Source organism: Mirounga leonina, unplaced genomic scaffold (assembly GCF_011800145.1).
Source record: "Mirounga leonina isolate KUSES-001 unplaced genomic scaffold, KU_Mleo_1.0 Mir_166, whole genome shotgun sequence".
NCBI lineage: Eukaryota > Metazoa > Chordata > Mammalia > Carnivora > Phocidae > Mirounga > Mirounga leonina.
The window spans coordinates 30,617,564-30,644,061 of record NW_023270418.1 but is presented as its reverse complement, the minus strand read 5'-3'; the positions used below and the strand labels follow the sequence as shown (position 1 = coordinate 30,644,061).

General features: G+C 58.5%; 1 protein-coding gene across 2 annotated transcripts in view; it reads left to right on the top strand.

Annotated features, from left to right (window-relative positions):
* The window catches only part of NRXN2 (neurexin 2), a 98,456-nt gene that overhangs the window by 37,000 nt on the left and 34,958 nt on the right, over window positions 1-26,498 (top strand). Inside the window, exons 6-15 of one of the 2 annotated variants that reach the window (XM_035013157.1) lie at window positions 1,597-1,758; window positions 2,529-2,967; window positions 7,092-7,478; window positions 7,660-7,863; window positions 13,853-13,879; window positions 15,403-15,522; window positions 15,870-16,254; window positions 16,887-17,077; window positions 18,663-18,836; window positions 19,178-19,297. In XM_035013157.1, coding sequence (XP_034869048.1) covers window positions 1,597-1,758; window positions 2,529-2,967; window positions 7,092-7,478; window positions 7,660-7,863; window positions 13,853-13,879; window positions 15,403-15,522; window positions 15,870-16,254; window positions 16,887-17,077; window positions 18,663-18,836; window positions 19,178-19,297 — 2,209 coding nt within the window. Of the gene's footprint in view, window positions 1-1,596; window positions 1,759-2,528; window positions 2,968-7,091; window positions 7,479-7,659; window positions 7,864-13,852; window positions 13,880-15,402; window positions 15,523-15,869; window positions 16,255-16,886; window positions 17,078-18,662; window positions 18,837-19,177; window positions 19,298-24,709; window positions 24,951-26,498 lie in introns of those variants that run through there. The other variant, XM_035013156.1, reaches the window with a different exon arrangement.

The following is a 26,498-nucleotide window of genomic DNA, read 5'->3' as shown; positions in this document are numbered from 1 at the left end:
CCAGCACAAGGTTTGATGGTTCCCAGGAGGGGGCCCCTTCTGCCCTCATTCTGCTCAGCTCTACCCCCACTCACTGTGAGTGAGGAGGACTTGAGGGCCCTGTGGGGGAAGCTCCCCTTGCCTCGTTGTGCCCATGTTCTTTCGGAGTTCCTAACATCCTCTTCCCACCCCATGACAATGGAACCCTGGAGACCAGGCTCAGGAAGATGGCTGGTGGCATGTGCGTATGGGCCGGTGTGGGTGGGGACATCACAGGATGTGACTGGAAGGCCCAGATCTCCAGACTGTGCCTGAAAAGAGGGTCCTGAAGCATCTTTGGGGACTGGGAAGTGGGGGTGAGCTGTGGTCTGCGGAAGCACAGTGTTGGGTTCATTGTGAGCCAGCTTCCTGATGGCTCCGGTAGGAGCCTGCCTGCTCTTCCCAGGTGACCATCCTAAGCCACAGCTTCCCTACAGTGGGGCGCTCATGGTCCCGAAGCCCTTGGTTCTTCCCCCACAGTCTTGCTGGGTCTCTGGAGCCCTTGCGGGCTGCTCCTATGGCTAAACTTTGCAGGGGCCAGGTGGGCATTTGTCTGGGGAGGGGGTAGACAGACAGTTCCTTGCATCTGTCACTCCTCCCCAAGGTCACTTCTGCCTTCCCCAGGTCACTGCTGAGCCCCTGTCCTCTCCTTGGAACATCGGGTACTCCCCCCCTCCTTACCCACGTTGCTTTCTTAGCTGACTTTTCAGCCCAGGGTTAAGGTATCGTGAGGTTAGCCCACACCCCCTGTTCCCTAACCTGAGTAATGATGGCGGTGTTAGTAGGGAAGACAACGAAAAAAAGAAGGCAGGCTGGTAAATAAAGGGCTACCCTCACTTTGGGAGATAAGAGAACCACCGGCATACAGAGGGACCTGGGGAATAAAGAGACAGACTCAGGAAGAAGGCAAGGACCAGTGGGAACCCTTGATGTTAGGGTGGTGGTGGTGGGAATCAGCCCCCGGGGGGCGTTCTGTGTCCCCCAGGAAGTTCCAATGCTCCCCAGTAGTATCTGAGTTCCTGTTCCGCATGCCCTCGCTATCTCCCATTTCCCTGTTGGTCTCAGATTGAGAGGACTCCTTAGTGCCTCAGGTGAGGCAAAGCCACCAAGATCCAAGGAGAACTGGTATTCTCTACCTCCTTTATGAGAGATGCTCTGAAATCACATGAGGGTCCAGAAAGCACCCCAAGAGGAGGGAAATGAGGATGCCATTTGCATCCCCCCATAATGGGGCCTTGTCCTGAGGTCGCTACTCCTGTTTGGAGCCGTTTCCAGGAACTGCTTCTTGCTGTTCTTCCTGGTGAGCCCTCCAAGAACCCTTCAGGCCTCTGCCTGCTGAGTTGGGGGCTGTGGGGCAGGACTTAGCCCACCCTGAAACCATCAAATCTTGTGCTACCTCCTTTCCTGCCTTCCCTCTCTCCCCCCCACTGTTCCTCTTCCAAGACAAGCAGACATAAAAATGGGGGGTCCCCCTCCCCCTGGCCCCCCAGCCCCTCCCTTGCCCAGCCCGTGGCTTTTCCCAGGGAGTTGATGCCGGTTGTCTCCTTGTCTCTCCCCCTCCCTCCCTGGGCTGGGCAGGTGACCATCTCAGTGGACGGGATCCTGACCACCACAGGCTACACGCAGGAGGATTACACCATGCTGGGCTCGGATGACTTCTTCTACATTGGGGGCAGTCCCAACACGGCTGACCTGCCAGGCTCACCCGTCAGCAACAACTTTATGGGCTGCCTCAAGGACGTGAGTAAGGCTAGGAAGGGTCTGGGGTCAGCCAGGAAACCCTTTGGTCCATGTCTTCAGTGTGATTTAGTCTGAGCTGGCCAACGGCCTGGTTCCTCTGTTCCTTTCAAGGTGCAGGGAGACCTCCCCTCTTCAAAACCTAAGCCCCATTGATTTCATCAAGAAGCTTCTCCTCTCTCATTTCCTTGAGCCTCCGAAGTCCCCCATCCTCTCTAGGACCCTCGAGGACCCTCGAGGGCGGCAGTGGTGCAGAGGAAAGAATGTTGGATGTGCAGACTAAAGACCTGTGTTTGGCCCTGGCTCTTCCACCCACTAGCTCTGTGACCTTGGCCAAGTCTGTCGGCCTGTCTAATTCTTAGTTTCCTCATCTGGAAAATGAGTAGTCAGTACCTACTTCTCAAGGTGGGTGTGAGGGGCAGACAAGAGGGTAAATAAAAATACTTTGTCAGTTGGAAGATGTCCACTAGATATGAGCAGTGATTCTCTTGCCATTATTATGAACCCCGATTCAGCAGGTACTGAGGGCCGCCCTGCTAGGCTGGGCCAGAGGACAGAGCACAGACCATAAATGGGGCAAGGGAAGTGTTTGTTCACAGCCTCTGTGCATGAAGTTCTAGAACAGAGGTCCAAGCCAGCGATCCAGTGGCACTGAGCAGGCCCCCCACCCCCCTTGGCAGGGTCCCATGGTGGCTTCTGCTGCTGCTGGGCAGGAGTGGCCAGGCCCTGAGCTGCTTTTGCTTCTTCATCCCTGACCCCACCCCTCCCTGCAGGTGGTCTATAAGAATAATGACTTCAAGCTGGAACTATCCCGCCTGGCAAAGGAAGGGGACTCCAAGATGAAGCTGCAGGGGGACCTGTCATTCCGCTGTGAGGATGTGGCTGCCCTCGACCCTGTGACCTTTGAGAGTCCCGAGGCTTTCGTGGCACTGCCCCGCTGGAGTGCCAAACGCACTGGCTCCATCTCCCTGGACTTCCGCACCACTGAGCCCAACGGGCTCCTGCTCTTTAGCCAGGGCCGGCGGGCTGGGGCCGGGGCCGGCAGCCACAGCTCTCCCCAGCGGGCTGACTACTTTGCCATGGAGCTGTTGGACGGCTACCTCTACCTCCTGCTGGACATGGGCTCTGGGGGCATCAAGCTGCGGGCGTCTAGCCGCAAGGTCAACGACGGCGAGTGGTGCCACGTGGACTTCCAAAGGGACGGGCGCAAAGGTGAGGAGGCCTGGGGGTTGGGGGGCCCCTTCCACCCTCCCCCTGCCTTCCTTTCCAGCCCCCTCCCACTCTCCTCCTGGCCTCTCCCCCATCTGTTCTAGGCCCCTCCCACTCTCCTCCTGGCCCCTCCCCATCCTTCCCAGGCCCCTCCCACTCCTCCTGGCCCCTCCCCCATCCTTTCTAGGGCCCCACGCTCCTCCTGGCCCCTCCCCATCCTTTCCAGGTCCCTCCCAGTGTCCTGGCCCCTCCCCCATCCTTTCCAGGCCCCTCCCACTCACCTCCTGGCCCCTATCCTTTCCAGGCCCCTCCCACTCACCTCCTGGCCCCTCTCCATCCTTTCCAGGCCCCTCCCACTCCTCCTGGCCCCTCCCCCATCCTTTCTAGGACCCCCACGCTCCTCCTGGCCCCTCGCTATCCTTTCCAGGCCCCTCCCACTCACCTCCTGGCTCCTCCCCATCCTTTCCAGGCCCCTCCCACTGCTGTCCTTCCCTTCCTCCCATCCTGTCAGCCCCTTCATTGCCCCTCCTGTCATGGTGCATTGACAAGAGGAGCGTAGTGTTCGGAGTCAGCAGAGCTGGCTTCACACCGCAGCTCTCCCACTTACCATGTGTGCGACTTTAGGCCCTTACTCGGCCCCTTGAAGCCCAGTTTCATTATCTGTAAAAGGAACCATTGCACTGGGGTCCTTAAGAGGAGAAAATAAGAGAATATCTGTAAAAGCATAGCACAGTGCCTAACACAGAGTAGATATCCCATTCTCCTTTAAACAAACAAAAATCTTCCCAACCCTGCCTCCCTTCTAGCTAGGTCCATGCGACTTTCTTTTATTAACTCACTTAACAAGTACTTATGGAGTACCTACTGTGTGCCAGGTGCTGTCCAAGGTGCTGGATTAGGGCTGGTGCTGGGTTAGGGATGGTGGTGGATGAAAGAGTCTTCATTGTTACGGAGCTTGTGCTCTGGTGGGGGGACACAGGAGTACCTGACACTCTCACCTGGTGAGGTTCCTAGCACAATAAAACAGCAGGGCAGAGAGTGCTCGGGCCAGGCAGGTGCTATTTCTTGAAACTTCTGTTGCTTCCAACCACCCTTTCCTCTACTCTTCCTTTTTGGTCTTCTTTGCCCATCCTCTTCTTTTCTGCCCAATTCTCTCTTCGTTCTTCTCCATTTGTTGACCACGAGAGAATGAATTGATGTAAAGGAGAACTGACCCATTATCCAATGTAAGCACTTACCAACATCAGCTAAATTGTTGTGCCCCCCCCCCCCAGTTGTCACTGCATCAGGCCTTCGAGACTGGGTGGAGGGGCTGTTTCCCCCCACACACAGGGAGGAAGGAGGCACTATGGCTCCCAGAAACATCCGCCTCTTGTGGCTGGCTGTTTCTTCCCTTCTCTTCCCCAGAGAAATATCCCCGTCCCCAGGCTTTACAGTACATGGGTTCATCCCTTGGTTTTGTCTCATGATGGCACCTGGGGGTCTTCACAGAGTACTCGCTGCCTCCCAGGGTTTCCCCATATGTGACTAGTGACTCTCTAGGTTGGAAGTCTGCTCAGGCCTTGCAGAGAACCCCAGGGCCTTCTGCTGCTCTCTCCCTTCATGCAGTGGTCTCGTTAGCCTCCCACAGATCTCCAGAGCCCATACACCAGGTCTGGCTGGTCCTTGGGTCACTGTTTGACCAGCTCTGGCCATTTCTGATGTCCCAAGTTCATTTGTGCACTTAATCCCAGACTTGGGGCAGTCATCCCAACAAAGCTCTCCTTGACTTTTTCCATTTTTTTTTTTTAGTTGTGTTAAATCACACATAACATTACCATTTTAACCTTTTTTTTTTTTAAGATTTTATTTATTTATTTGAGAGAGAGAGAATGAGAGAGAGCACATGAGAGGGGGGAGGGTCAGAGGGAGAAGCAGACTCCCTGCCGAGCAGGGAGCCCGATGCGGGACTCGATCCCGGGACTCCAGGATCATGACCTGAGCCGAAGGCAGTCGCTCAACCAACTGAGCCACCCAGGCGCCCCTACCATTTTAACCATTTTTAAAGAGCACAGTTCGCTGGCATTAAGGACCTTCACACTGTTGTACAACTATTACCACCATACACCTCCAGAACTTTTCATCTTCCCAAGCTGAAACTCTGTCCCCATGAAACACTAACACCCTGTTCCCCTCCCCCAGCCCCTGGCAGCCACCATCCTACTTTCTGTTTCTATGGATTGACTACCCTAGGGACCTCCTGTAAATGGAATCATATAATAATTGTCCTTTTGGGTCTGGCTGATTTCACTGAGTGTGTTTTCAAGTTCATCCATGTTGTAGCAGCTGTCAGCATTTCCTTCCTTTTTATGGCTGAATAATATTCCATTGTATGTAAATACCACCACCTTTTGTTTGTCCATTTATCTGTCAGTGAACACTTGGGTTGTTCCATTTCCCTGTTTTGGAGCAAGGATCTGGAGCAAGGCCTGTACTCACTTTAATTTCCTTTTGTTGACTCTCCATTGTACATTCTTTCCCCGTCTCTTCCTTTCCCTCCCTCTTCCTTCTCCCCCATTTGGTTCATTTACTGAGAGTCCAGCTGGGCAGCGTCCATGTCCAGGAGGCCCCACAGCAGGTGGGTAGAGCAGGCATCTGGGGAATCTGCTACCAACAGGGATATGGGTGATCAGAGGGCCATATAGGGGGGCCTGGTCAGGGAGTGGGTTTTAGCAGCGAGACCCTGGGACATCTGACACCTTGTCAGGAGAGACAAGCTAGGGCCATGTTATTAAAATGGGACACAGGGGAGTGACTTCTCTGGCTTAGGAAAGGTTTTGAGCAGAGGAGAACGTGCTCCAGATTAGGAGTCCCATCCATAGAAGAGGCCCTAATTCTGCTTCTTGAATTTGACACCCTGTACTCATGCTTTGATCTCCTACTGCACCCCCTACGCTGTCCAAGATCTCTGCCCAGTCAGGCTAATGTAGACCAAACCCTCCTTACCTCTCTTTAACCCTGTGGAGATAGGCAGACTTTTTTTTTTTAATATTATTTATTTGGGAGAGAGAGAGAGAAAGCAAGTGCATTAGTGGATGGGTTGGGGGGGTGGGAGGGAGGGGCAGAGGCAGAGGGAGAAGCAGACTCCTCGCTGAGCAGGGAGCCTGACGCAGGGCTTGATCCCAGGACCCTGGGATCGTGACCTGAGCCAAAGGCAGACACTTAACTGACTGCGCCACCCAGGCGCCCAAAGACTTTTTTTTTCCCTTAAGAATTCTTGAGAAAGGACAGAAGAAGGAACAAGTATAGAAAAAAATGTAAACAGAATAGTTTCTAATGTATAGGCTTCTGCTTCTTAAAGATCTCAGTAAAGGTTTTGAAGCTCCCACTTGATCCCAAATCTTTTTTCTAAGATAACCAGCCTTTCCTTCTAAAGAAGTCTTACGACTCAGGAGCTCTGTGCCTGGCCACCCCTCTCCTGACCGTCACCCTGTGTCGGGCTCTGGGAGCAGATCTGCCTGCCCATCTTGTCCACCGGGCAGAGGGTTGGACCAGCAGGCTCTGGATGGCACGCTGCCTCTGCTCCTTACCCTCTGGGGTGCTTTGGGCAGGTTCCCCAGTCTCCCTAAGCCTCACCTGCCGCTTCAGAATGGGATCATAAAGGGCTATTTTCATAGGGTTACCTTGAGACCCTGACATAAGAGAAGTGCCGAGTGCCTGACACACAGTCATAAAAGTTCAATAAATGTTAGTAGGAAGAAAACACTTTGGATTCAAACCTTTCAGCCTCCTTCGGGTTCTCTGCCTCTGGTTTCTGGTCTAAGGCACTGGCCGGAGAGATGACCCGTGAGTGATCCAGCCCTTTGGGGCATGTCCAACTGCTGTGCATCCCCTGAGGACTCACTCAGGTGCAGAGGGAGGAGTGTGGACAGAGGCCCACCACACACCACAGCTGGGCTGGGGCTGGCTCACCTGAGCTCCTGAACTTGAAATCTTTGTCAAGTAGTAGCAGCAGCTGCAAATACGGCTGAGCTTCTGGCCCAGGGCTGCTGTAGGGTGTGGGGCGGGTGGTCAGGGGTCCCTTTCTGGCCCGTGTCGACTCTCAATCCTGCCTTCGTCCCTGAGGCCCACTCTCCCTTGATCCTTAGGCTCCATCTCGGTGAACAGCCGCAGCATACCGTTCTTGGCCACCGGGGAGAGTGAGATTCTGGACCTGGAGAGCGCGCTGTACCTGGGTGGCCTCCCGGAGGGAGGACGGGTGGACCTGCCTCTGCCCCCGGAGGTGTGGACGGCAGCGCTCCGGGCTGGCTACGTGGGCTGCGTGCGGGACCTCTTCATCGATGGGCGCAGCCGAGACCTTCGGGGCCTGGCCGAGGCTCAGGGGGCGGTGGGCGTCGCCCCCTTCTGCTCCCGGGAGACACTGAAGCAGTGTGCCTCTGCCCCCTGTCGCAACGGGGGCGTCTGCCGAGAGGGCTGGAACCGCTTCGTCTGTGACTGCATCGGGACCGGCTTTCTGGGGCGGGTCTGTGAGAGAGGTGAGGCTGGTTTTCATTCCGGGTGTCTCCGCTGCCCATCTTTGGGCCCTTTCCTCATCAGGGTGCCCCTCACAGGCCACCCCTGGGCCTGTCATCCTTGTAACGATCCTCTTGGTCTTCTCTCTCCCTCCACTGGCCTTCACCTGTACCTCGATTTCCTCTCCCCCCACTTCTGGGGCAGAGGCCACGGTCCTGAGCTATGATGGCTCCATGTACATGAAGATCATGCTGCCGAATGCCATGCACACGGAGGCGGAGGATGTGTCTCTGCGCTTCATGTCCCAGCGGGCCTACGGGCTAATGATGGCCACCACCTCCAGGGAGTCCGCCGACACCCTGCGCCTTGAGCTGGATGGGGGCCAGATGAAGCTCACGGTCAACCTCGGTAACCACCCCGCCCTGTGTTCTGGTCCCTTCCCTGTCCTTGCCTCTGACCACACCCCCTCTGTCTGGAGAAGCTGGTGGTGGCGCCACCGAGAGTGGGAAATGGGGAGGTGCCAACCCTGGGTCAGCGCCCCTGAGAGCTCCGTCTCTAGCAAGGATGCACGGTGTAGGGGATGCCCCATGTTTGGCAGCACTGGGTATGGGGTGCCCCCAGCATGGCCGTGCCATCCATCCCAGTGTCTCGGTGTGACAGCTGCTCTCCCGGGACACTCATTTGGGTTTGGTCGCACCTGTCCTGCATCCACACGTAACAACATAGCTCCTTCTTGGTTGTCGGCTTATCCACTTACTCTTTCACTGGTTCATTCATTTGGGAAGGACTCACAGATGCCTGACGGTGCTAAGCCTGAGCTCAGCGCAGCTCGTCTGGAGATGAGGAGGACCTGACCCTGCACATAGCCACTCTCACCTGCTCTGAGTTTAAAGAGCCATGTCTGTGTGCATAGGTACACAGATGACGCTGGACAACTCAGGACATGTCTTCCCTTGTCTCCTTTCACGCTTGAGTCCCATAGCTGCCCTGTGAAGCCACAAGATCACCTGCTGGGCTTTGCTTTGCCTGTTTTATAGATTGTGAAATTCACATACTGACTCATCCAACATCACAAAGCCAGCAGTGGTTGGGGAAGGAGCCTAGACTCAAACCCAGGTCATTTGCCCTAAAGTACAGTGTTTTCCCATTGCCTCTAACAGACTGGGGAGTGGAGGGCATCAGGAACCCTCACCATCAGATGGCTTGCCATCTCTGCTCCTGCCAGAGCATACATCACCGGGCCATCCCCAGGGTGTCTGTGCGGATGGGACCATCAGGCCTGTTGGGGCAGGAAGAAAGCAGCAGGTGCACTCATTCAGCTCATATTTATGGGACACTTTGTAAGTGCCAGTGTCTTCTGCCCCTGGACTATAACAGCAGCGAAGATGAGGATCCTGCCTTGGTGGGGCTTTCAGTCAGGGGAACACTGGAAGTTGGAGGTCCTGAGCCATCCAGGCTGGGCTCATGACTGTCCGTTTCATACTAGCCTCACTAAACACATAGAAGTATAGCACCCAAGGGCCTGCCATGTAGGAAGATTCAGGCCACGAGGCTCACTCGTTGTGTCCTGGGCAGGAAGAGAAGTAGAATTCTTCTGAGATTAGGAGTCTCAACTGGAGAGAACACAGAGCTTTGAGCTTTTAAATCTTGATCTGCAGTTTCACCCTAACTTTGGTCTCTAGGCCATTTGTGGGACAGACTGTGGCCTTTTGGGGACCCATTGCCTCATTAATAAATTTATATGATGTCTTTCCCTTTCCCCTTTTGGCCAGTTGGTCTTTGTCCTCCCAGGACAAGGATTTGCTGAGCAGGGCGGGGGCTGGAGGCAGGGAGATGTGTAGGTGGCTGGGGCCATAGAGTTGGAGAACATGAGGGCTCTGTGAAGCTCTGCTTTGGGCCATCATCACAGCCCACAGAGTGGGTGCTGGGTGTCAGTGCTGCAGGGGGGAAAGTGAGAAGGGAGACCCCCTTTGGCCAATGTCTCATGGTCTGTACAATACCCCTGGTCCCTCTGAAATGGTCATGGGAGGAAGGCACCAGCCCAGGACCCCATGAGTGGCCCTGTGCTTCCTCAGACATTCCTGGTCTGTGTACCCAGACCCAGTGTGACATACTCCTTCGCCCTGGGAGGTGTGTGTTCTCCGCACAGTAGCACATGGTTCTGTGTGCTGGGGAGTGATACAGTAGGGAACATCTCTGGCCTTCTGTTTGCAGGGAAGGCAGATGCTTCTTCCTCACCTGGGCTGTCTTAGGTGCTTGGGGAAGAAGCTTGGGTTCCTTTAGATTAGACAGGAGGCGGTGTCCTCAGCCAGGAAAATGCTCTCTGGTGGGTCCTCAAGACCTTTCACCCTTAGGATCTACCCTCTCCTTCCCATCGGCATGCTTTTCTGTCTGTGCCTCATAAGTACTTAGAAGGCAGAGAAGAAGGTGGCCCTCAGGATGCCAGCCAGCAAGACAGTCCTCCCACCTCTCACCTGTCACTGCCTCTCACCCCTGCCTCTGACGGGCCCCATGCAGAGATGCCATCTCTAATATGGCTCATGACAAGCCATGACCAAATGCTTGGTGCAGATGCATCTGTCCACAATACTGAGGGACATGTGTACAGGGAGGCATGTGGCTGCTGTGTGATCCGCACCCAGCCATGCAGCCTCAGGCTCTGATGGGAAGAGCACTGGGCCTGGGGCCAGGAGATCTGGGTTTCAGACCCAGTCTCTTTGACTGCTGGGTAAGTCATTACCCTCTGCTGGGCCTCTGTTTTATCTGTAAAATGAAGTTAAGGATCCTCGCTCTGTTTACCTTCTATGGTGGTTTTGAGGCTCAGATGGAATAACGGGAATGAAGGCATTACACAGATGCAGGACACATATGTAGGGACTCACCCAGCCTTCTCTAAGGAAAATCTTACTGGGGTAAGGACCTAAGCTTCAAACCAGGCCTGGAGGCTTGCTTCCACACTGCATGACCCAGTCTGACTCCTGCTTCCCCAACCTGCTTGCTACCCAGGGCCTGTGGGGCCTCACAGGCGGGGAACACCACCAAGGCTGGTCCTGGGCTGGACTTACTGCTGGGGACCAGAGAGAAGCCTGAGAAGCCTTGCTCTCTGGCCTCGAGGTCTCATCTTGTAGGGAAGGAAGGCAGCTCTGCAACCTGTCAGATGCTCGGTGGAAGGATGCAGACTTGATGCTGGGTCCTAAAGAGGGAAGTGAGGCTGCCGGTGGTCACTTGGTGGGACAACTGGGAGGAGGCTCTCAGTGCCAGCTTCAGAAGGTGGGGCGTTTGCTGGGCCAGGAAGGGCCAACCAGGAGCCGCTGCGTCCTTCTGGGCAGAGGATGCTAGAGACACTGGACTGTGCCTCCTGTCCTGTCCCTTGGCCTGCAGACACTGAGCAAGTACCCTAAGCTCTGCTGTCTGCAGCTTCTGAGCAGGTGGTTAATTTCTGTCCCCAGAGAACACTAGAGTCCCCTGGATTCATCACCCTGTTCCACTGTGACCTGTGTTCCTGGGTCCTTTTGCCCTTGGTATGGCCTCTTGGGCCATTGCCCAGCCTGGCCCGTCCCTGTTGCCCTCCATCAGGCGTGCCCCTGAAGACCCAGCTGTCCATGAGGCTGATATGAAGGGCATATTGTAATAGGAGAATCTACAAGCTGGAGATACCCTTAGAAGTTACCTCCTCCAGCCAGCATTCCCCATCCCCGCCCCGGCCCATGTGTGAGTTACCCGTTAGTTCCTCCATCTCTGCTCAGCTGCCCATGTCAGGAGCTCCCCACCTCTGATGGCCACTCTAATCATTGGGTCTTTTTTCCTTCGTGTCAGCCGCCCCTTCTGAAGTTCCCACTTGTGGACCTAGTTCTGCCCTCTCAGGCCATACAGAGTAAGCCTAACTCGTTCTTGTCGTAAACCAGGCTGAATACACATTATGTTCCAAAGCCTGTTAACCCCCGAGGCCATGGAAGGGTGCTTCATTGTGGGGGGGGGGGGGTTGGGGGCTGTCAGTGGTTCTCAAACTCCTCCCATAGCCTGGGCTGCCGGGGAGATTGCTCCGAACAAGAACTGCAGACTGCCACTCTTCCATGTCACTTCTGAGATGAGCTTCTGGCCAGTGGGCTCCTGAGGCTTCTTGCATAGGAGCCTTGGGCCTACCATCTCCCATCTGTGGGATCTGTGTGGTCTGGGTGGGGCAGGGGATCAGGTGGGGCATAGATGGAAAGCCTAGGTTCTTTACCCTGGGTTCCTTAACATGCAGGTGACCTTTCCCACCTGTTTCCTCACACACTCATCCCCTCGTCCTGGTCTCTATGTCCAGCCAGGACCTTGGTGGGTCTGCGCAGACCTGTCACTTCCATTCCTTCCCAGAACCTGAGGCGCAGGTCACTAGCTAACAAGTCGCTAGCCAGTGCTGCCTGAGCTGGCTCCGGGCGGCTGGGTGCCCGGAGGGCTGGTGCCCTCTCTCACCCCCACTTTCTGCCTGCCTCCGTCTTCACAGGGTGTTTGCTGTCCTCAAACCCCACTGGAGCGGGGCTTCTGAGGGTGGGTCCTTGCAGGGGGTGGACCTGGAGCCAACACCTCTTCTCTGGACAGATGGACCCCCATTCCTGGCACTCCCCTGCTGGGGAGGGGAAGAACTGAGCTTTTCCCAACAGGGGATCGGCCTGCCCTTCCAGCCCCTTTTTTCTTTTTTGGACCCTTCATTGGTGAAGGCTCTGCTGGCCCAAAGAGAGCCCCCGTGACCTGACTGCAGGCCTGGCACCCTCCCACCCTCACCCTGACATTCTTCCCCTCCTTCCATCTAGCTTCTCCTTCCCTCAGCTCCCCCTTCCTTCCTCTTTTCTCTCTGCACCCTCTCGACCTCTTCTCACTGGGCCTCTGACTTTCCCCTGAATCTGCTCCTTGGCCTTCCTCTGCTTCCTCTTCCCTCCCTTGGTGCCAGGCAGTGGCTCAGGGTCCCGGCTGCTCCCCCCACTCTTCTGTTGTGGTTGACAACGCGTGTGGAGCTCAGCCGTACTGCCCGAGGGGCCCATGCCCCCAGAGCCACAGGGGAATCTGTTCACCTCCACTGCAGGAACCTTCAGGGGCCCAAGGGATGCCAGATGCCCCCGCCTTCGTTTCCTGGGCATAGGGCTGTGGGTAGAGCCTGCTCTGGGAGGAGCCATAGGATGCCAGGATATTGCTGGAAACTGCCCCTTTTCTGAAAGACAAGGGCCCGCCTGCTGAACCCCTCTTTCTTGTTCTCAGCTCACAGGGAGGAAAGCTGAGGCTCAGAGAAAAGCCATTTGCCCACAGCCACATAATGAGATTAGGACCCAGCTCCTCTGCCTCAGGGTGTAGGACTTCTGCAGCCCCAGGCTGTCTGGGTCCAATGGCATGGTGCAGGTGTCCAAAGGGCCCCAATTCCCAGCTTCGTAGAACCCTAGTGTCCGTTCCCTCTGTAAGGCTGGCTGACTAACACGGTGTGGATAATGTGTCCCATCGAGGTGGGGTGGGGGTTGCCCAAGACCCTGGGGCCCTGGGCTGCAGTTCTGTGTAGATAGCGTGCTTTCTGGCCACATGGGGCCCGCTGACCCTGGAGTCATAGGATAGCAATGCTGGGGCTGGAGCGGGGACAGGAGACTTAGCCTATGGTGCCTGCCTGTCCCTGACTCGCTGGGTGTCCTTTGGAATCATACTTTGGGGGCCTTGGTATCCCCATTTGTGAGGCCCTGGCCCCTCCCTTGGAGAACAGATCGATGCTAGTTGCTCTTCAGGGTGAGAGATCACTCCAGTCCCCAGTGGCAGCCTGGCATCCTCCGTGTTAGGAAGGGTAGAAGGAAGGTTCCTGGAGGGGTGGTGCTGGCCCCCTGGGACTTTGGGAGGTGGATGGCCTCGGGAAGGGAGTCCTGGGGCAGACCCCTCCATTTAGCTCAGAGCCCAGGGGGCATGGGGAGTGACGTGTCACAACTTGGGCTCTGAGCAGGGAGTCTTCCCAGAGCAGGGGATGCAGGGATTCTGGCCCTCCCCATCCATCTCCCTCCCGGAGATGTGGAGATGTGGGGTTGGTCAAGCCCGCAGCCCCACTATGATCCCCTGTACGACTGGGATTCCCAAGGTGCCCATCTCCCTCAGACATGAGAGGCCTGGGCCCCTCTAAGGGAGACGCAAGCCCTCTTCCCATCACCTGACTGCCCTGCCTCCCAGCTCTGGGGAGGGTTGGAGCCCTCTTGGGGGCAGGAGGGACAGGGGTCCAACTGAAGAAGGGGAGAGGGCACCTGGGCACGCGTGGTCCCCGGAAAGTGGTCCCGGGGGGAACCCCCGCCCGCAGACACCCCTGCCTGTGAAGGATGTAAAAAACAAAAAAACAAAAAACTTGTTTTGCCTTTTTGTCTCCCCTCCCCCTCTGCCCGCCCCATGGCCCCCCCAGACTGCCTGCGCGTCGGCTGCGCACCCAGTAAGTGGCTTCCCTCTTCTTCTGCAGAGCCCCCAGGGGCCTGGGATGCTGGACGCTGGGATCTGGGGAGGGAGAGCGGGGGCTAGCTTGTGTGGGCGTTGGGCAGTGGGTGTGGGGAGGGGAGCAGGCATGAGGGTGGGTGGGGGTGGGGTGGCTGTGGAGGGCAGAACGGGCCCAGTGACGCTGAACCAGGAAGAGTTGGTGGAGGACCGTGGGTCAGCATGCTCCCTAGGTCTGAGCAAAGGAAGGCCAGGAAGCCTTGTCATCTCAAGTCCTCAGGAGGGCGGGGCAAAGCCTTGGTGGCACCTCCCACAGGAAGGCCCACCGCCCTACGGCCAGAAGAAGCCGGAGAGGAGTGGGGACATTCCACTGCATCTCCAGAGGTGGCCACAAGGGGGAGGGCGAGGCACGCAAGAAAGAAGATGAGGGTGGGGGAACAGGGTCCGGGCTTCAAAGTTCAGCCCTCCACAGTTCCTGTGGCGGGTGGGGGCTGAGTTCCTGCCAAGTTTGGGGTGCATTCAGAGGGGACAGGGAGGCTCTCGGCTGGGGTGAGGGGGAGAGCAGGTGTGGACATTTCTGAGCATCCCAGTGTGCTGGGCTCAATGTTCCGTCTCTGAGAGAGTGTTTCTGCATGGTGTGCCCTGATGTCACGCAAGAGAGCCCGGGAGCACGGCAGACGCCTGCAGAGGGGCTGTGTGTGCTCAGCGTGTCTCTGTGGGTGTTTGGTCCCTGTGTGCGCATGCCTGGTGAGCCCGGTCCCCTCTGGCCTGAGCCCCGGGGGGCCCGGTGGTGATCTGGGTGTGCAACGCAGTGTAGCATCATTCTACAGAAAAATATATTTCATCCTAGACTTGGGATCAGATAATCCTGGTCTTGAATAAGTGGTCATGATTCCTAAGAAAGGTTCCCCTCTCTGGCCGTGTTGGCTGCGCTGTGTGTGTGGTCGCATGTCCAGATGTGTGGAGTTAACCAGCTGTGTACAGAAGGGTCCCATGGGGTCCCTCCGGAGATGGGGGAGCTGCGTGTCTCTACGAAGGTTTCACTGCCAGCAGCGAAGCTGTGGGTGCAGACTCACACGTGGGGGCATGGTAATGCTCTGTATTTTTGAAAATTATAGGTCTATGCCTATATGCTGGGAATCTCACTGCTGGCTACACACACTGACATTGAAGTTCCTTAGAAGACTTGGAAAGAAAATATTGGTTGTAGGTATGAGTGTCTGTGGCAGGGCCTCGGGGCACCAGTCTAGAGGCACCTTTCCCATCAGACTCTATTCCAATGATGCCTTTGGCAGTCGCACAAAGTGGCAGTACTGTTATCTGGAGTTGTGACGGGGTGTGGAACCACCGTGCGAGCGTGTGTCCTTGTGCGTGTGGGTGCGTGGCACGGCTGAAGAGGTGCGGCAAGCTGTGTGCGCGCACCTGTGTGCGCGGGGGTGAGACTCTGTGCGCGCTTGGGGCGGCACAGGAAGCCATACGCGGGCGCGTGGGAGCGCCGTGCTCACTCCCCCCTTGGTGCCACAGGTAAAGGCCCTGAGACGCTCTTTGCGGGCCACAAGCTCAACGACAACGAGTGGCACACGGTGAGGGTGGTGCGGCGTGGCAAGAGTTTGCAGCTGTCTGTGGACAATGTCACGGTGGAGGGTAAGTGCTCTGAGACCAGGGAGTGGATACATCTCCAGCGGCCTGTGGATGGCTCTCTTCTTGGTGACAACTTCCTGGGCCTCCCTCCCTGGGGCAGCATTCTGGCAAGCTATGGCTGCCATTTTTCCCCGAGGAGTGGCATATTAGGGGGTGCTCCTTGCAGGCGGCATGGCCCCGGATGCCCGTGGGCGCTGGACCAGTGAGTCGGCCGGCTCCTCCAAGGCCCAGCTGCCGGCACCCCTCCCCCCGAGGCCCTTGTGTGGAAGGGAGGCTCCTGGGAGACCCAAGGCCCAGCCCCGGAAATGCTCCCCCAGTCTGCCCACCTCATCTCTGTGTCTGGCCCCGAGCAGGACAGATGGCAGGAGCCCATACGCGGCTGGAGTTCCACAACATCGAGACGGGCATCATGACGGAGCGACGCTTCATCTCCGTGGTGCCCTCCAACTTCATTGGGCACCTGAGTGGGCTGGTGTTCAACGGCCAGCCCTACATGGACCAGTGTAAGGACGGTGACATCACCTACTGCGAGCTCAACGCTCGCTTCGGCCTACGGGCCATTGTGGCTGATCCGGTCACCTTCAAGAGTCGCAGCAGCTACCTGGCGCTCGCCACGCTCCAAGCCTACGCTTCCATGCACCTCTTCTTCCAGTTCAAGACCACAGCCCCTGATGGGCTTCTCCTGTTCAACTCGGGCAACGGCAATGACTTCATTGTCATCGAGCTGGTCAAGGGGTGAGGTGCTGGGCCCGGCACCGCTGGCGAGGAAGGGATCCCCTTCCCCTGCTGACCACGATCCGGCCCCCAGCCGCTGGCTGAGATATCCAGTCCCCTTGAACCACAGCTCAAGGTTCAGGTCCCCAGCCACCAGCTGAGATGGAAAAGCAGCACCCCCTTCTTCCATCCTGGTGACTCCCCAGTTACGGCCTCGCCAGGATTCTCCCAGTTATAGCTGTCCTCCGTTCACTGTCTGGGCTCGGGCAGGGCCTTTCTACAGGCAGAAGGCAGGGCCCGGCCCTTGTGGCCTCTCTTGCCTGAGAGGACCCCACCCTAGAGCAGCTCTGTCCTGCCCCCGCCCCCAGAGGGCCCTGCTGTCCCCACAAACCTCTCCCCAGACCAGCTCGTCTTCTGAGGCTGTCTCAGGAGCTGGCTCCTCTGTGGCCCTCCATCCCCACGTTCTCTCCATGATGGGACTTCACACCAGAGTCCTCTTGCCATTGGGCTGGGTCCCTCCACTCTGAGGTCTCCCTCTCTATCCCTTTGTCCCGTGGTACCTGGAACCCCTTGCGAACCATAGCTCCTCCTTACCCTGCCCTCCCAGCTTTGCCCCCGCCTTGACCCAGTGTCTCCTCCCTACTGTGGGGCAGGTACATCCACTACGTGTTTGACCTGGGGAATGGCCCGTCCTTGATGAAGGGGAACTCAGACAAACCAGTCAATGACAACCAGTGGCACAACGTGGTGGTGTCCAGGGACCCAGGAAATGTGCACACGCTCAAGATTGACTCCCGCACAGTCACGCAGCACTCCAATGGCGCCCGAAACCTCGATCTCAAAGGTGGGGCCTGGGGCCTGTGGAGAAGGCCTGGCCTAACCCAGACCCCCCTCGGCCGCAGCAAGCTCTCCCCCGGCCCTGGGATCCTCTCTCTCCACTGCCACTGTGGTTTCCACCTCATTCCCATTCTCTGCTGTGTCCAGCCTGATGTTTTCTGTTCAGCTCTCCCGTGAGGCTGTCCTCAACAAGGGAAGCCTGGCCACAAGATGTGCCTCGCGGGGAGCTTGGTGGCCTCGCTCTGGAGCTAGGAGTAGGCAGCCCAGGGCTGCTGAAGGCCTCTTGGGTCTCCAAGCCGGACAAGCCTGCCTTGGCTGAGGGCTGGAAAGAGAATGGGAAGCTCAGCATCTGGGCAGGTGCCTCCCCCGGGTGGGCTGGGAGGGGGCAGTTGATAAGAGGAGGAGGGAGTAACAGTTGTGGGCTCCCTGTCTGCTGCCCTACTTTGGGCATTGGCTGGGCTGACTCGGGGGGTTCTTTTGGACCCAGGCTTCCCTGTAGGGTCTGTGTCACACCAGGGTCACGCGTTCCCCAGGGTCTCTGGGGAAGCTCTCGAAGTCACCAACGCCTGTCCTCAGAATGGGTGCTTGAGAGAGGAGGGAGGGAGCCTAAAGCCCAGGCGTTGGACCAAGAGTGAAGATGAGCCCTGCAGCTTCTCCAGAGCCCACTGGGGCAGCATGAGCTGCCTCCTCCACTGGCCCCAAGCAGGCCTCAGCCCCATGGGGACCTCTGCGTGTCAGTGTGACTCAGACTGTCTGGACTTGGGGAGGGTCCTCAGAGACCCTCTTGAATTCACCCCCCTCTTGGAGAGGAGAAAATGGGAGCTTCAGAGGCCAGTGAGCCGGAGGCAGGGTTGGAGCTAGAAGCTGGGTCTGGTGCCGGCAGAGTGCTGCCAGTCCCCCCAGCTCCCAGAAGGGGGCAGTGTGTCACAGAGAATCCGGGGCGGCAAACCCGAGGGGGGCCTGGGCTCCTCTCTGTTTCGAGGAGCCAGTGGCCAAGACTCTGTCTTGCCGAAGCTCTGTGATGGGCGGGCCAAGATTTCCAGGGAGTTGGTGTGACGTGGCCAGGCAGCGGGGCGTGGGGTCAAGTGTCCCTGAGGAGAACTGCTTTCTGGAGTCGCTCAGTGTCCCCAGGCCCAGCCCCAGCTGTCGGGGAAAGGGAGCTGGGTTAGAGCACCCGGGAGGGAAGTGAGAGCTGGCTGGGAGAGGCCTGAAGAAGCTCTGGGAACAGGGAGAAGGGAGGGAGTGGGAGGGGCCCAGGGAGGGCCTCACGTCTCTGAAAGGCCCTGATTACAGGCCGGAACTGGAATCAGATGTGTGGGAGAGTGCATGGAACCCGTTCTTCCAGCTGCTCCCCACCCCCCCCAAGCAAGACCGCCCTGGGCATCTGGGCTTCTCTGGGAGGGGAGCAGACAGATGGCAAAGTGGAGAAGGAAGGAGGAAGAGGTGGGGGTGGGTCGTGGGATCTCTGTATGGAAACTGGAGCCTGGGAGGGGATGCTGCAGGCTGGGAGGACTTGTCAACCAGAGGCTGGTGTCCTGGGAGGGGACCGGGGACCAGGATGCCGAGGTTTTGACCCCCCCCCCCCTTTACAGGGGAGTTGTACATTGGTGGTCTGAGCAAGAACATGTTCAGCAACCTGCCCAAGCTGGTGGCCTCCCGGGATGGCTTTCAGGGCTGCCTGGCCTCGGTGGACCTCAACGGACGCCTCCCAGACCTCATCGCTGACGCCCTGCACCGCATCGGGCAGGTGGAGAGGGGCTGCGACGGTGAGTGGAGGGTGGAGGAGTTGGGGTGACTACAGGCTGCAGGAGGGCCAAGCTGCAGGGGTGCATCGGGGTGGCTCTGGGGCAGGGGTGCAGAGGGTGAAGGGTCGTTTGCCCTTCCTGTTGCCTCTTACCCTGGTCCCTTATCATAGTTCAAGGCCAAGCCTAGCAGTCCCTGAGCACCTGTCCACTCCCCGCCCCCCATGCCCCTGTCAGGATTTGGCCCTTCCAATCTGGCAGGGTTGAGAGCAGGACCTCCCGCCTGGCTCTGAAGCTTCCACACCTCCTGGGGAGGGAAGGGGCTTGGCTGAGCGGGGGGTGTTCCTTCCTCCTGCCTCTTCCAGGCCCCAGCACCACCTGCACCGAAGAGTCCTGTGCCAACCAGGGCGTTTGCCTGCAGCAGTGGGACGGCTTCACCTGTGACTGCACCATGACTTCCTATGGAGGCCCTGTCTGCAACGACCGTGAGTGCCCGGGGAGGGGGGTTCCTGGCCCATGCCCAGCTATGGGGACTTTCTGGGAGGAGGGGGGAGTCTCCGAGAGCCATGCTGCTTGCTTCCTTCTTATCCCTTCCTGCCATGAGAGCCAAGGGAGCTGCTGGCTACGGTCCACTCTGGAGTCTTTTCTTTTGGGCCCGTGCAGGATTGCTGCTGCTGAGTCCCTGGGGCGATCTGTTGACAGATGGCCTCCTCTCCTCGGTCGGAGCTGGTTGGACACTGCTCCCTTCACCTATAACCAAAGGCATCAGCCTCTGTTGCTATCCCCGTGAGATTTGGGTGATAGTCTTCCGTGTCTTATTTGTAGCTCCACATACATGCTATGGTGCAGGATAGGGGGCAGGCGTTGACCTGCACCCCCATTCCTCTGGTGCCCTCTGAAGCATGCAGTGGAAGTCTCTTATTTCTTGCCCAGAGTGGGCCCACTCCCAAGGGGCAGGCTCAGGAGGTTCCCAGGAGGCCAGGCCTAGCTAGCTTCCCTAGACCCCAGCTGTGCAGGTCCCTTATCCCCTCGCCCCCTGGAAAATCTCTGCAGGTTGTCCCTTGGGGCCACAAGGACACTCCTCCATGTCCTTGTCTGGTTCTTCTCCTCCCTGTCTGGGCATCTGTCTGCCAACTTGCATGTTGTTTGAGGCCCCTCCCTGGAGAGGGGAGGGTGAGCAGCCGTCTCCATTCCCTCGTGGTTGGTGGCCAGCAGCTGGTGAGAGCTTGGGGCAGGCTGTGGGGAGAGGTGACCTCCTATCTGAGGGGGGCTGTGGCGTTTCTCTTGGATGATTGGGCTGGGGCAGCAGCTGGGGAGAGGGCAGCCTTCTCAGGCATCACTTGAATGGTCTTCCTTGGAGTAGCCCTGCTGAGAGACTAGGGATGTGACAAGTCAGAGGCCTGCAGAAAGACACACATACACACATACACACATACACACACACACACGCACACATACACACACACACACACACCACGACGCAGCACTGGGCTTCTTCATTTTACAAAGATGGAAACTGAGGCCCGGAGGGGTGGGTGGATTTCTGGGGGGGTAGTTAATAGTAGATCTGGGCTAAGAACTGGGGCCACTGCCTTTGCCTCCTTGACAGACCTTGGAGCCTTCGTCATCTGGGCCTGAGTCCTGAGTTTCTTACTGGATAAACCTGCCTGTTGGGGGGCTTGGGCTCTTGGCAGGCCTTGGTTTTTTCCTTCTCCTCTGGAAGTATGTCTAGCCCGTCTCCCTCAGCATTGTCCTGGTGCTCTCAGGCATGGCCCAGCCTTGAGAACCTCCACATCCCCCTCTTGTCTCCAGGATTTTCTCGTCTGACCTGCTGCTCTCTGTTCCTTCCAAAGCCTCCAGACGAGGGCCAGCTCAGGGACACTCGAGCCCTGGCTACTGGGGAATAAAGACAGGGCTAGGCCTCTTTCTACCCAGCTCAGTCGCTGTACACAGGAGATCTGGAGATGGTGGTAACTTTGCTTCTTAATAGTAGCAATGTCCGCTGATTGTTTAGTGTTTGGCAGCTTACAGGGCCCTTTGAATTTGTTCCTCAATGAAGACAGGGGGATGGAGACTGACCGTCCTGTTCAACTGATGAGGACCCCGAGGCCGCATGCCCTAAGTCCTAGGGTGCTGGGGGCAGAGTGCAGCTAGGCCCTAGGAGCTGCTGCCTCTGTTACCTCCTGCTGCTCATTTAGGCCCCGGGTGCTGGGGGTGCTAATAGTGGGCATTTCTTGCCTGGGGTGCAAGGGATCACGGTCAAGAAATGCCGCTGCCCATTGTCACTACTACAGCCCCACACACTGGAACCTTCTGGAAGCCGGCATAGTGGTTGGTGGGGGTTTAGGGAGTCACGCCATCTTTTAGCAAGGGTGGGAAGAGAGGCTGGAAGAGCTTTTCCAGGTTCCAGGCAGGTGGGAGGCAGGGGTAATCGGGGCTGGGGAGCAGGGCACGTCTCAGGAAGAAGCACCATCCCTGAGCATTGGTCTGTGTGTCTGGTGGCAGAGCCTGAGCAGAGCCATGCAGGTAAAGACAAGGTGGGTACAGCCTGGCAGCCGGCGGGATTCTGCCTGCTGTTTCTCCAAATGCCAGCCCTGGGGGACCTTCCGAGAAGGGCAGGGCGGGAACCTGGGGCTGGCGGCTCTGCCGTTGCTCCCCAAACCATACTTCCCTCTTCTCTGGGGGTTGTGTCTCCTAAGTCTCCACGGCTCAGCTATTTCTTGTTCATGCTGCCTCTCTATGGCTGGTCTTGTCGGGGCCCAGTTGAGGCACAAGGCCAAGCAGGAACCTGGCCGAGAGGCCTGTTCAGTTCACTCTACCCCTGGGCACCAAGGGGCTCTGTGCCTGAAGACAGGGAGGAGAGTGGGCCTGGCCAGGGTGTCTTCAGAGGGTTGGGGTTGTCTCAGGCATCACTTGAACCAGAGACTGGGATGAGGAGAGGTCTGACCTTCATTCCAGACAGACTTTCCCAACTTGTGGCCTCAGTTTCTCCATCTGTGACATGGGGTGTGAAGGACCTCTGTGTCCCTTTAAAGCTCATTAGTCTGCTCTGAGAAGGCAGGAGATTTAACAGGAGGGAACCCATCTCTGCCCTGAGAGAGAGGAAAGTGGAGAGAGAATGAAAAAGAGAATATGAAGCAAGAGAGGAAGGGAAGAGAGGAGGGACACTCCCTGCCATGGGGCTGGGGTTCAGGACCCAGGCGCTCCCATCAGTTCTGCCCCGGGGTTCTGTCTTTCAGAGCCCACCCCTCGCAGGCAGGCAGCTCTTCACCAAGTCTGCCCCTGTCTCTGTTTCTCAGCTCATCCTCTTGCTCTGTCCCTCTCTGCAGCCTCTATTGATCTCTCGCACACCTCTCTTCTTTTGTACCCTCTGTCTCTCCCCTCGCTCCCCAGCGTCACCCCCTCCAACTCTCTCTACTTCCCACTCACTGATATTGATTGGCCTCTAGGCGGTTTCCCTTCCTCTCCTCTCACTGCCACCGGCCCCTCCCTCCCTCCCTCGGGGACCATACATTTTCTGCCTGCTCAGAGCTCTGTCAGTCTCTATTCCGGAGCCAGGGGCATTAGAATGGGACGGAGAGGGCCGGAGGACAAGGCTTTGGGGGACCCTGGCCCTGCTTCGCAGGCTGCTGTCTCTACTCTCCTCCCTCCTGAAGCCCTGTAGCACCTTGTAGCCTTCTCTTCTGAGGAACCCCTTCTTCACTTCTGGAGGGCCTGGGGCCAGACGGGGGCCCCTGTCAGCTCACGAGGTTGGGGAGGTGGCCTTGGCAACAGAGGAGCTGTCCCGGGTGCTGACTGCATTCGGGAGCCGCTTGAAGCACGTGCGCGGCTCTTGGTGACAGTTTTTGCTCCAAGATGGAATTCAGAATGGATAAGCAGGAGCCAGCCCTCTCCTCCCTGGGCGCCCCCCATTCCCTCTCCCCTTTCTCACATCACCTCCCCCTTCCTTTTGCCCTTTCTTCACCACCTCTACTCCCCACTCTACCCCACTATTTCTTTGGCTCCTTCCAGGTCCATGTCCACCTCCCTCCCTTTTCCTTTCTTTACCCTCTGGCTCTCCCCCACATAACCCCCCTTCCCTGGTCCTAACCCAACCCAGATTGATGTGGGTGCAGAGGTCACATCCAGATGAGGGAAAGGGAGCCTCTCTGCACTTACCTCTTGGGCTATGACAAGTGTTTTCCAGAGGTCCCCAAAACTCTGGGGAGGGGGCAGATCCCAGTGGAGGGGCACCTAGATTAAGTGGCTTCCTCAGCTGAACATAAGTGACCCAGGAAGCGTTTTGTCTTACGTGGGACACTCACTGGACGGGTGTCCTCGAAACTCCGTGGAGGGAGAGGTTGAGGCTGGCGGAGGGGCAGGGGGAGTGGAGAGGAAGGATTGGAGGAGTCCAGCAGGGGTGTCCAGGGGGTAGGGGAGCATCCTTTTGGGGAGGTGGTGAGAAGACTATGCGTGTGTGACATGTCTTACTCTTGAGTACCTTTGAGGCTCTGGGTCATTGTTTTTGGAGGGTAAGCTGGGAGGAGGTGTCTGTGTGTATGTTGGCTGTTCATCGCTTGTGGCCAAACATGTATGTGTGTGCAGATGTGTGCCTCGGTCCACGTGTATACCCCGTGCCCCTCCCCCGCGCTGACTGTGAGTCCGTGTGCCAGTGTCTATGAGCACATGTATGCATGTATGTGTCTGAGCCTGTGTGTGTCTGCGCGCCCACTGGTGACTGTATGCGCACGTGGGTGTCTCCATACCCGTCCACATCCTAGCGTGCACGTGTGTTCCGAGGGGTGCGTGCAGAGGTGGCCGTGGCCACATCTCTGCGTGCTGGACCAGAGAGCCCTATTGGGGTTCGTCCAGGTGCGGGGGAAGGGAAGGAGGAGGAAGAGAGCTGCCTCTCTTGCTAGCCTCAGTCCTGTTCAATTATTCAGCAGGGCCTCTTCTCTGGAGCGGGCGGGAGGGTGGCGCGCGCCCGGGCGCGGGGGAGGGGCGGGGCGGGGCGCGCGCAGAGGAGAGGCGAGCGCCTAGCGGGCTAGCCAGGTGCCGTGCGGCGGAGCTGCCCAGCGCCGCCCGCAGATCGGGAGCCGCTCGGGTCCCTCTGCCCTGCCCCCTCCTCCTCCCGCGCTCCCTCTCCCCTCCCCTCCCCTCTCCACTCCTCTCCTTTCCTCCCTTCCTGTCTCCCTCCCTCCCTCTCCCCTCCAGCCCTCAGCCTCTGCAGCAACACTCCGCTGCCTCCATCTCTCCGCCGGAATCTCGCAGGCTCGCGCCTTTCCTCTGCTCAGCCCCGCTCCCCTCCTCTCCTCTCCCCTCCTCTCCTGCCTTCATTCCCCCCTCACCCGGATTTGCTTCCCTCCTCCCCTCTCCCCCCCCCCCCCCCCCCCTCGGCCGCTCCCTCCTTTCCCCGGGCCTCCGTCGGGCGGCAGCGGCAGCAGCGTCGCGGCCGGCTCTAGTCTCCGTCGGTCTCCCGCTTCTCCCCTCCAGTCCCCTCCCCCTCGGCTCGGTTTTTCCGCAGGATTTCCCCCGCTCTCCCATCCCTGCTTGGCCCCCGCGCCTCCCTGCCTCTCCACCCGGCACCATGCCCCCTCCCCCGGGCGCTCCCCCGGGTTTCTGACGGCCCTCCTGCGCCGCTCCGACCCCGCCGGGATGCGGGCAGCCCCTTAGCTCCTCGGGATGGACCCAGGCGTCCGGGACCTTGGCGTTGCCGCTCGGCGGACCTCGGATTCCCCGGCGGGATCCAGTTGATTTCGTTGGCTCCGGACCGAGGCTTGGGCTCTGGTTTTCCTTCTCTTCACCCCCCCATCCCCCCCTCCCGGGGCTCGGCGCCGGAGGGGGGCTTCGCGGGGCTGCCCAGCCCCGCGTCCCCGCCCCCGGCCATGGGGCTGTGAGGCGGCCGCCCCCGGGCCGAAATGCCCCCCGGGGGGAGCGGGCCGGGGGGGTGCCCGCGCCGCCCCCCCGCCCTGGCCGGGCCCCTGACGCCGCCGCCGCCGCCGCTGCTGCTGGGGCTGCTGCTGTTGCTGGGGGCGGCCGAGGGGGCCCGGGTCTCCTCCAGCCTCAGCACCACCCACCACGTCCACCACTTCCACAGCAAGCACGGCACCGTGCCCATCGCCATCAACCGCATGCCCTTCCTCACCCGCGGCGGGCACGGTAAGTGGCGCTGCCGTGGCCGGCCGCCGCCCCCCCACCCCGCGCCCCCTCCCCGGGCCTCCCGTGCGCGCGGCCCTGGCCCGGCGGGCCGCACCCCGGCTTGTGCGCGCCCGGCCCGGCGCCCTCTGCTTCGCGGGACCGCGCTCCCTCACCGGCCAGCTCCGGCTCCCATCTTCTTAGCCCCGCCCTCGCCTCTCCATCAGCCCCTTCCTCCTCGCCCTCAGCTCTGCCTCCATCACTCATCTCTTGCCTCACCTTCACCTCCTTCTCCCCGTCTGGGGTTTGTCATCACCTTCCTGTTTCCGCTCTGTCCCCTCCCCGTCTCTGTCCTTTCATCCTCTGTCCAGTTCGCCCCTACCCGGTCTCTCTCCTTCACCATCTCCTCCATCTCTGCCCCTTACCATTTCTCCAGCCGCCTTACCTCCACCTCTACCTCTCCCTACCTTCCCATGGCTGCTCTAGCATCTCTGTGCCTGGGTTCTTATCTGTGTCCCCCCATCTGTGCTCCCCTCTGTCCCATCTGTCATCTCTGCCTCTGACATGTGCCAGCTCTTCCTCTTTCACCTCTCCATGTCCGTCTTTTTCACCTCTGTCCCTCCAGCAACCATCCTTTCTGTCCTCCCTACTGTCCTTCCATCACCTCCCAAACAGGCGGCTCCTTCCACTGTCCCAGCCCTCTCCCAGCTTCCTTTCTCCTTTGCATGCCCCTTCTTCTCTGCTCTACCTCCACCTCTGACCCCCAGCATCTCTCACCTCTGCAGTCCAGTTGCTTAGAGATTACGTTCCCCCATCCTGGGCTCTCCATCACCTTCCAACCCAGGCTCCCTGTAATCTCCCAGTCCATCTCCCCATCACCTCTCCTCCCAGTCTCTCCCTCACCCCCATTCCAGCCTCCCTATCACCCCATCACCCCCACTCCAGGCTCCCCATCACCTCCCCGCCCAGTCTCCCCATAGCCTCTTGTGGCAGGCCTTTCTTACTTCCCACTGTCACCTCTTATCTCAGCCCCTCATAACCTTCCATCTCAAAACCTACTTCATCTTCCTTCTCAGACCTCATCACCTTCCATTTCCAACCTCTATCACTTGTTTCCGGCCTGCATCACCTCCCGTCTCAGGTCCCTCATCGCTTCATAGCTTCAACCCCAAGGTTCTCTGTATACCATTTCTGACTCTGAACCTGTCGCCTTCCATCTCTGTCCTTCCTGGTCTTGTGGCCTCTCACTTCCCATCACTGCACCCCACACCTTCTGTCTGTGCACTATCCATCACCTCCATATCCGGCCATCTTCCCATTTCACCTCGTTTCCATGCCAGACCCCATCACTTCCCACCTCAGTCCCTCCACATTCCACCTCAGACCCCCTGTCACTTCCCATCCCAGAGGCCCCATCACCTCCCATTTTAGTCCACTCATCACTTCCCTTCCCTGTATACTGCCATCAATTTCCATAGAGGGCCCCCCAACTCTGTACCTCTCTTACTTCCTGCTTCTGCACTTACATCACCTCCCATCTCTGTACCTCCTTCGCCTCCTAGACCCGTCCCC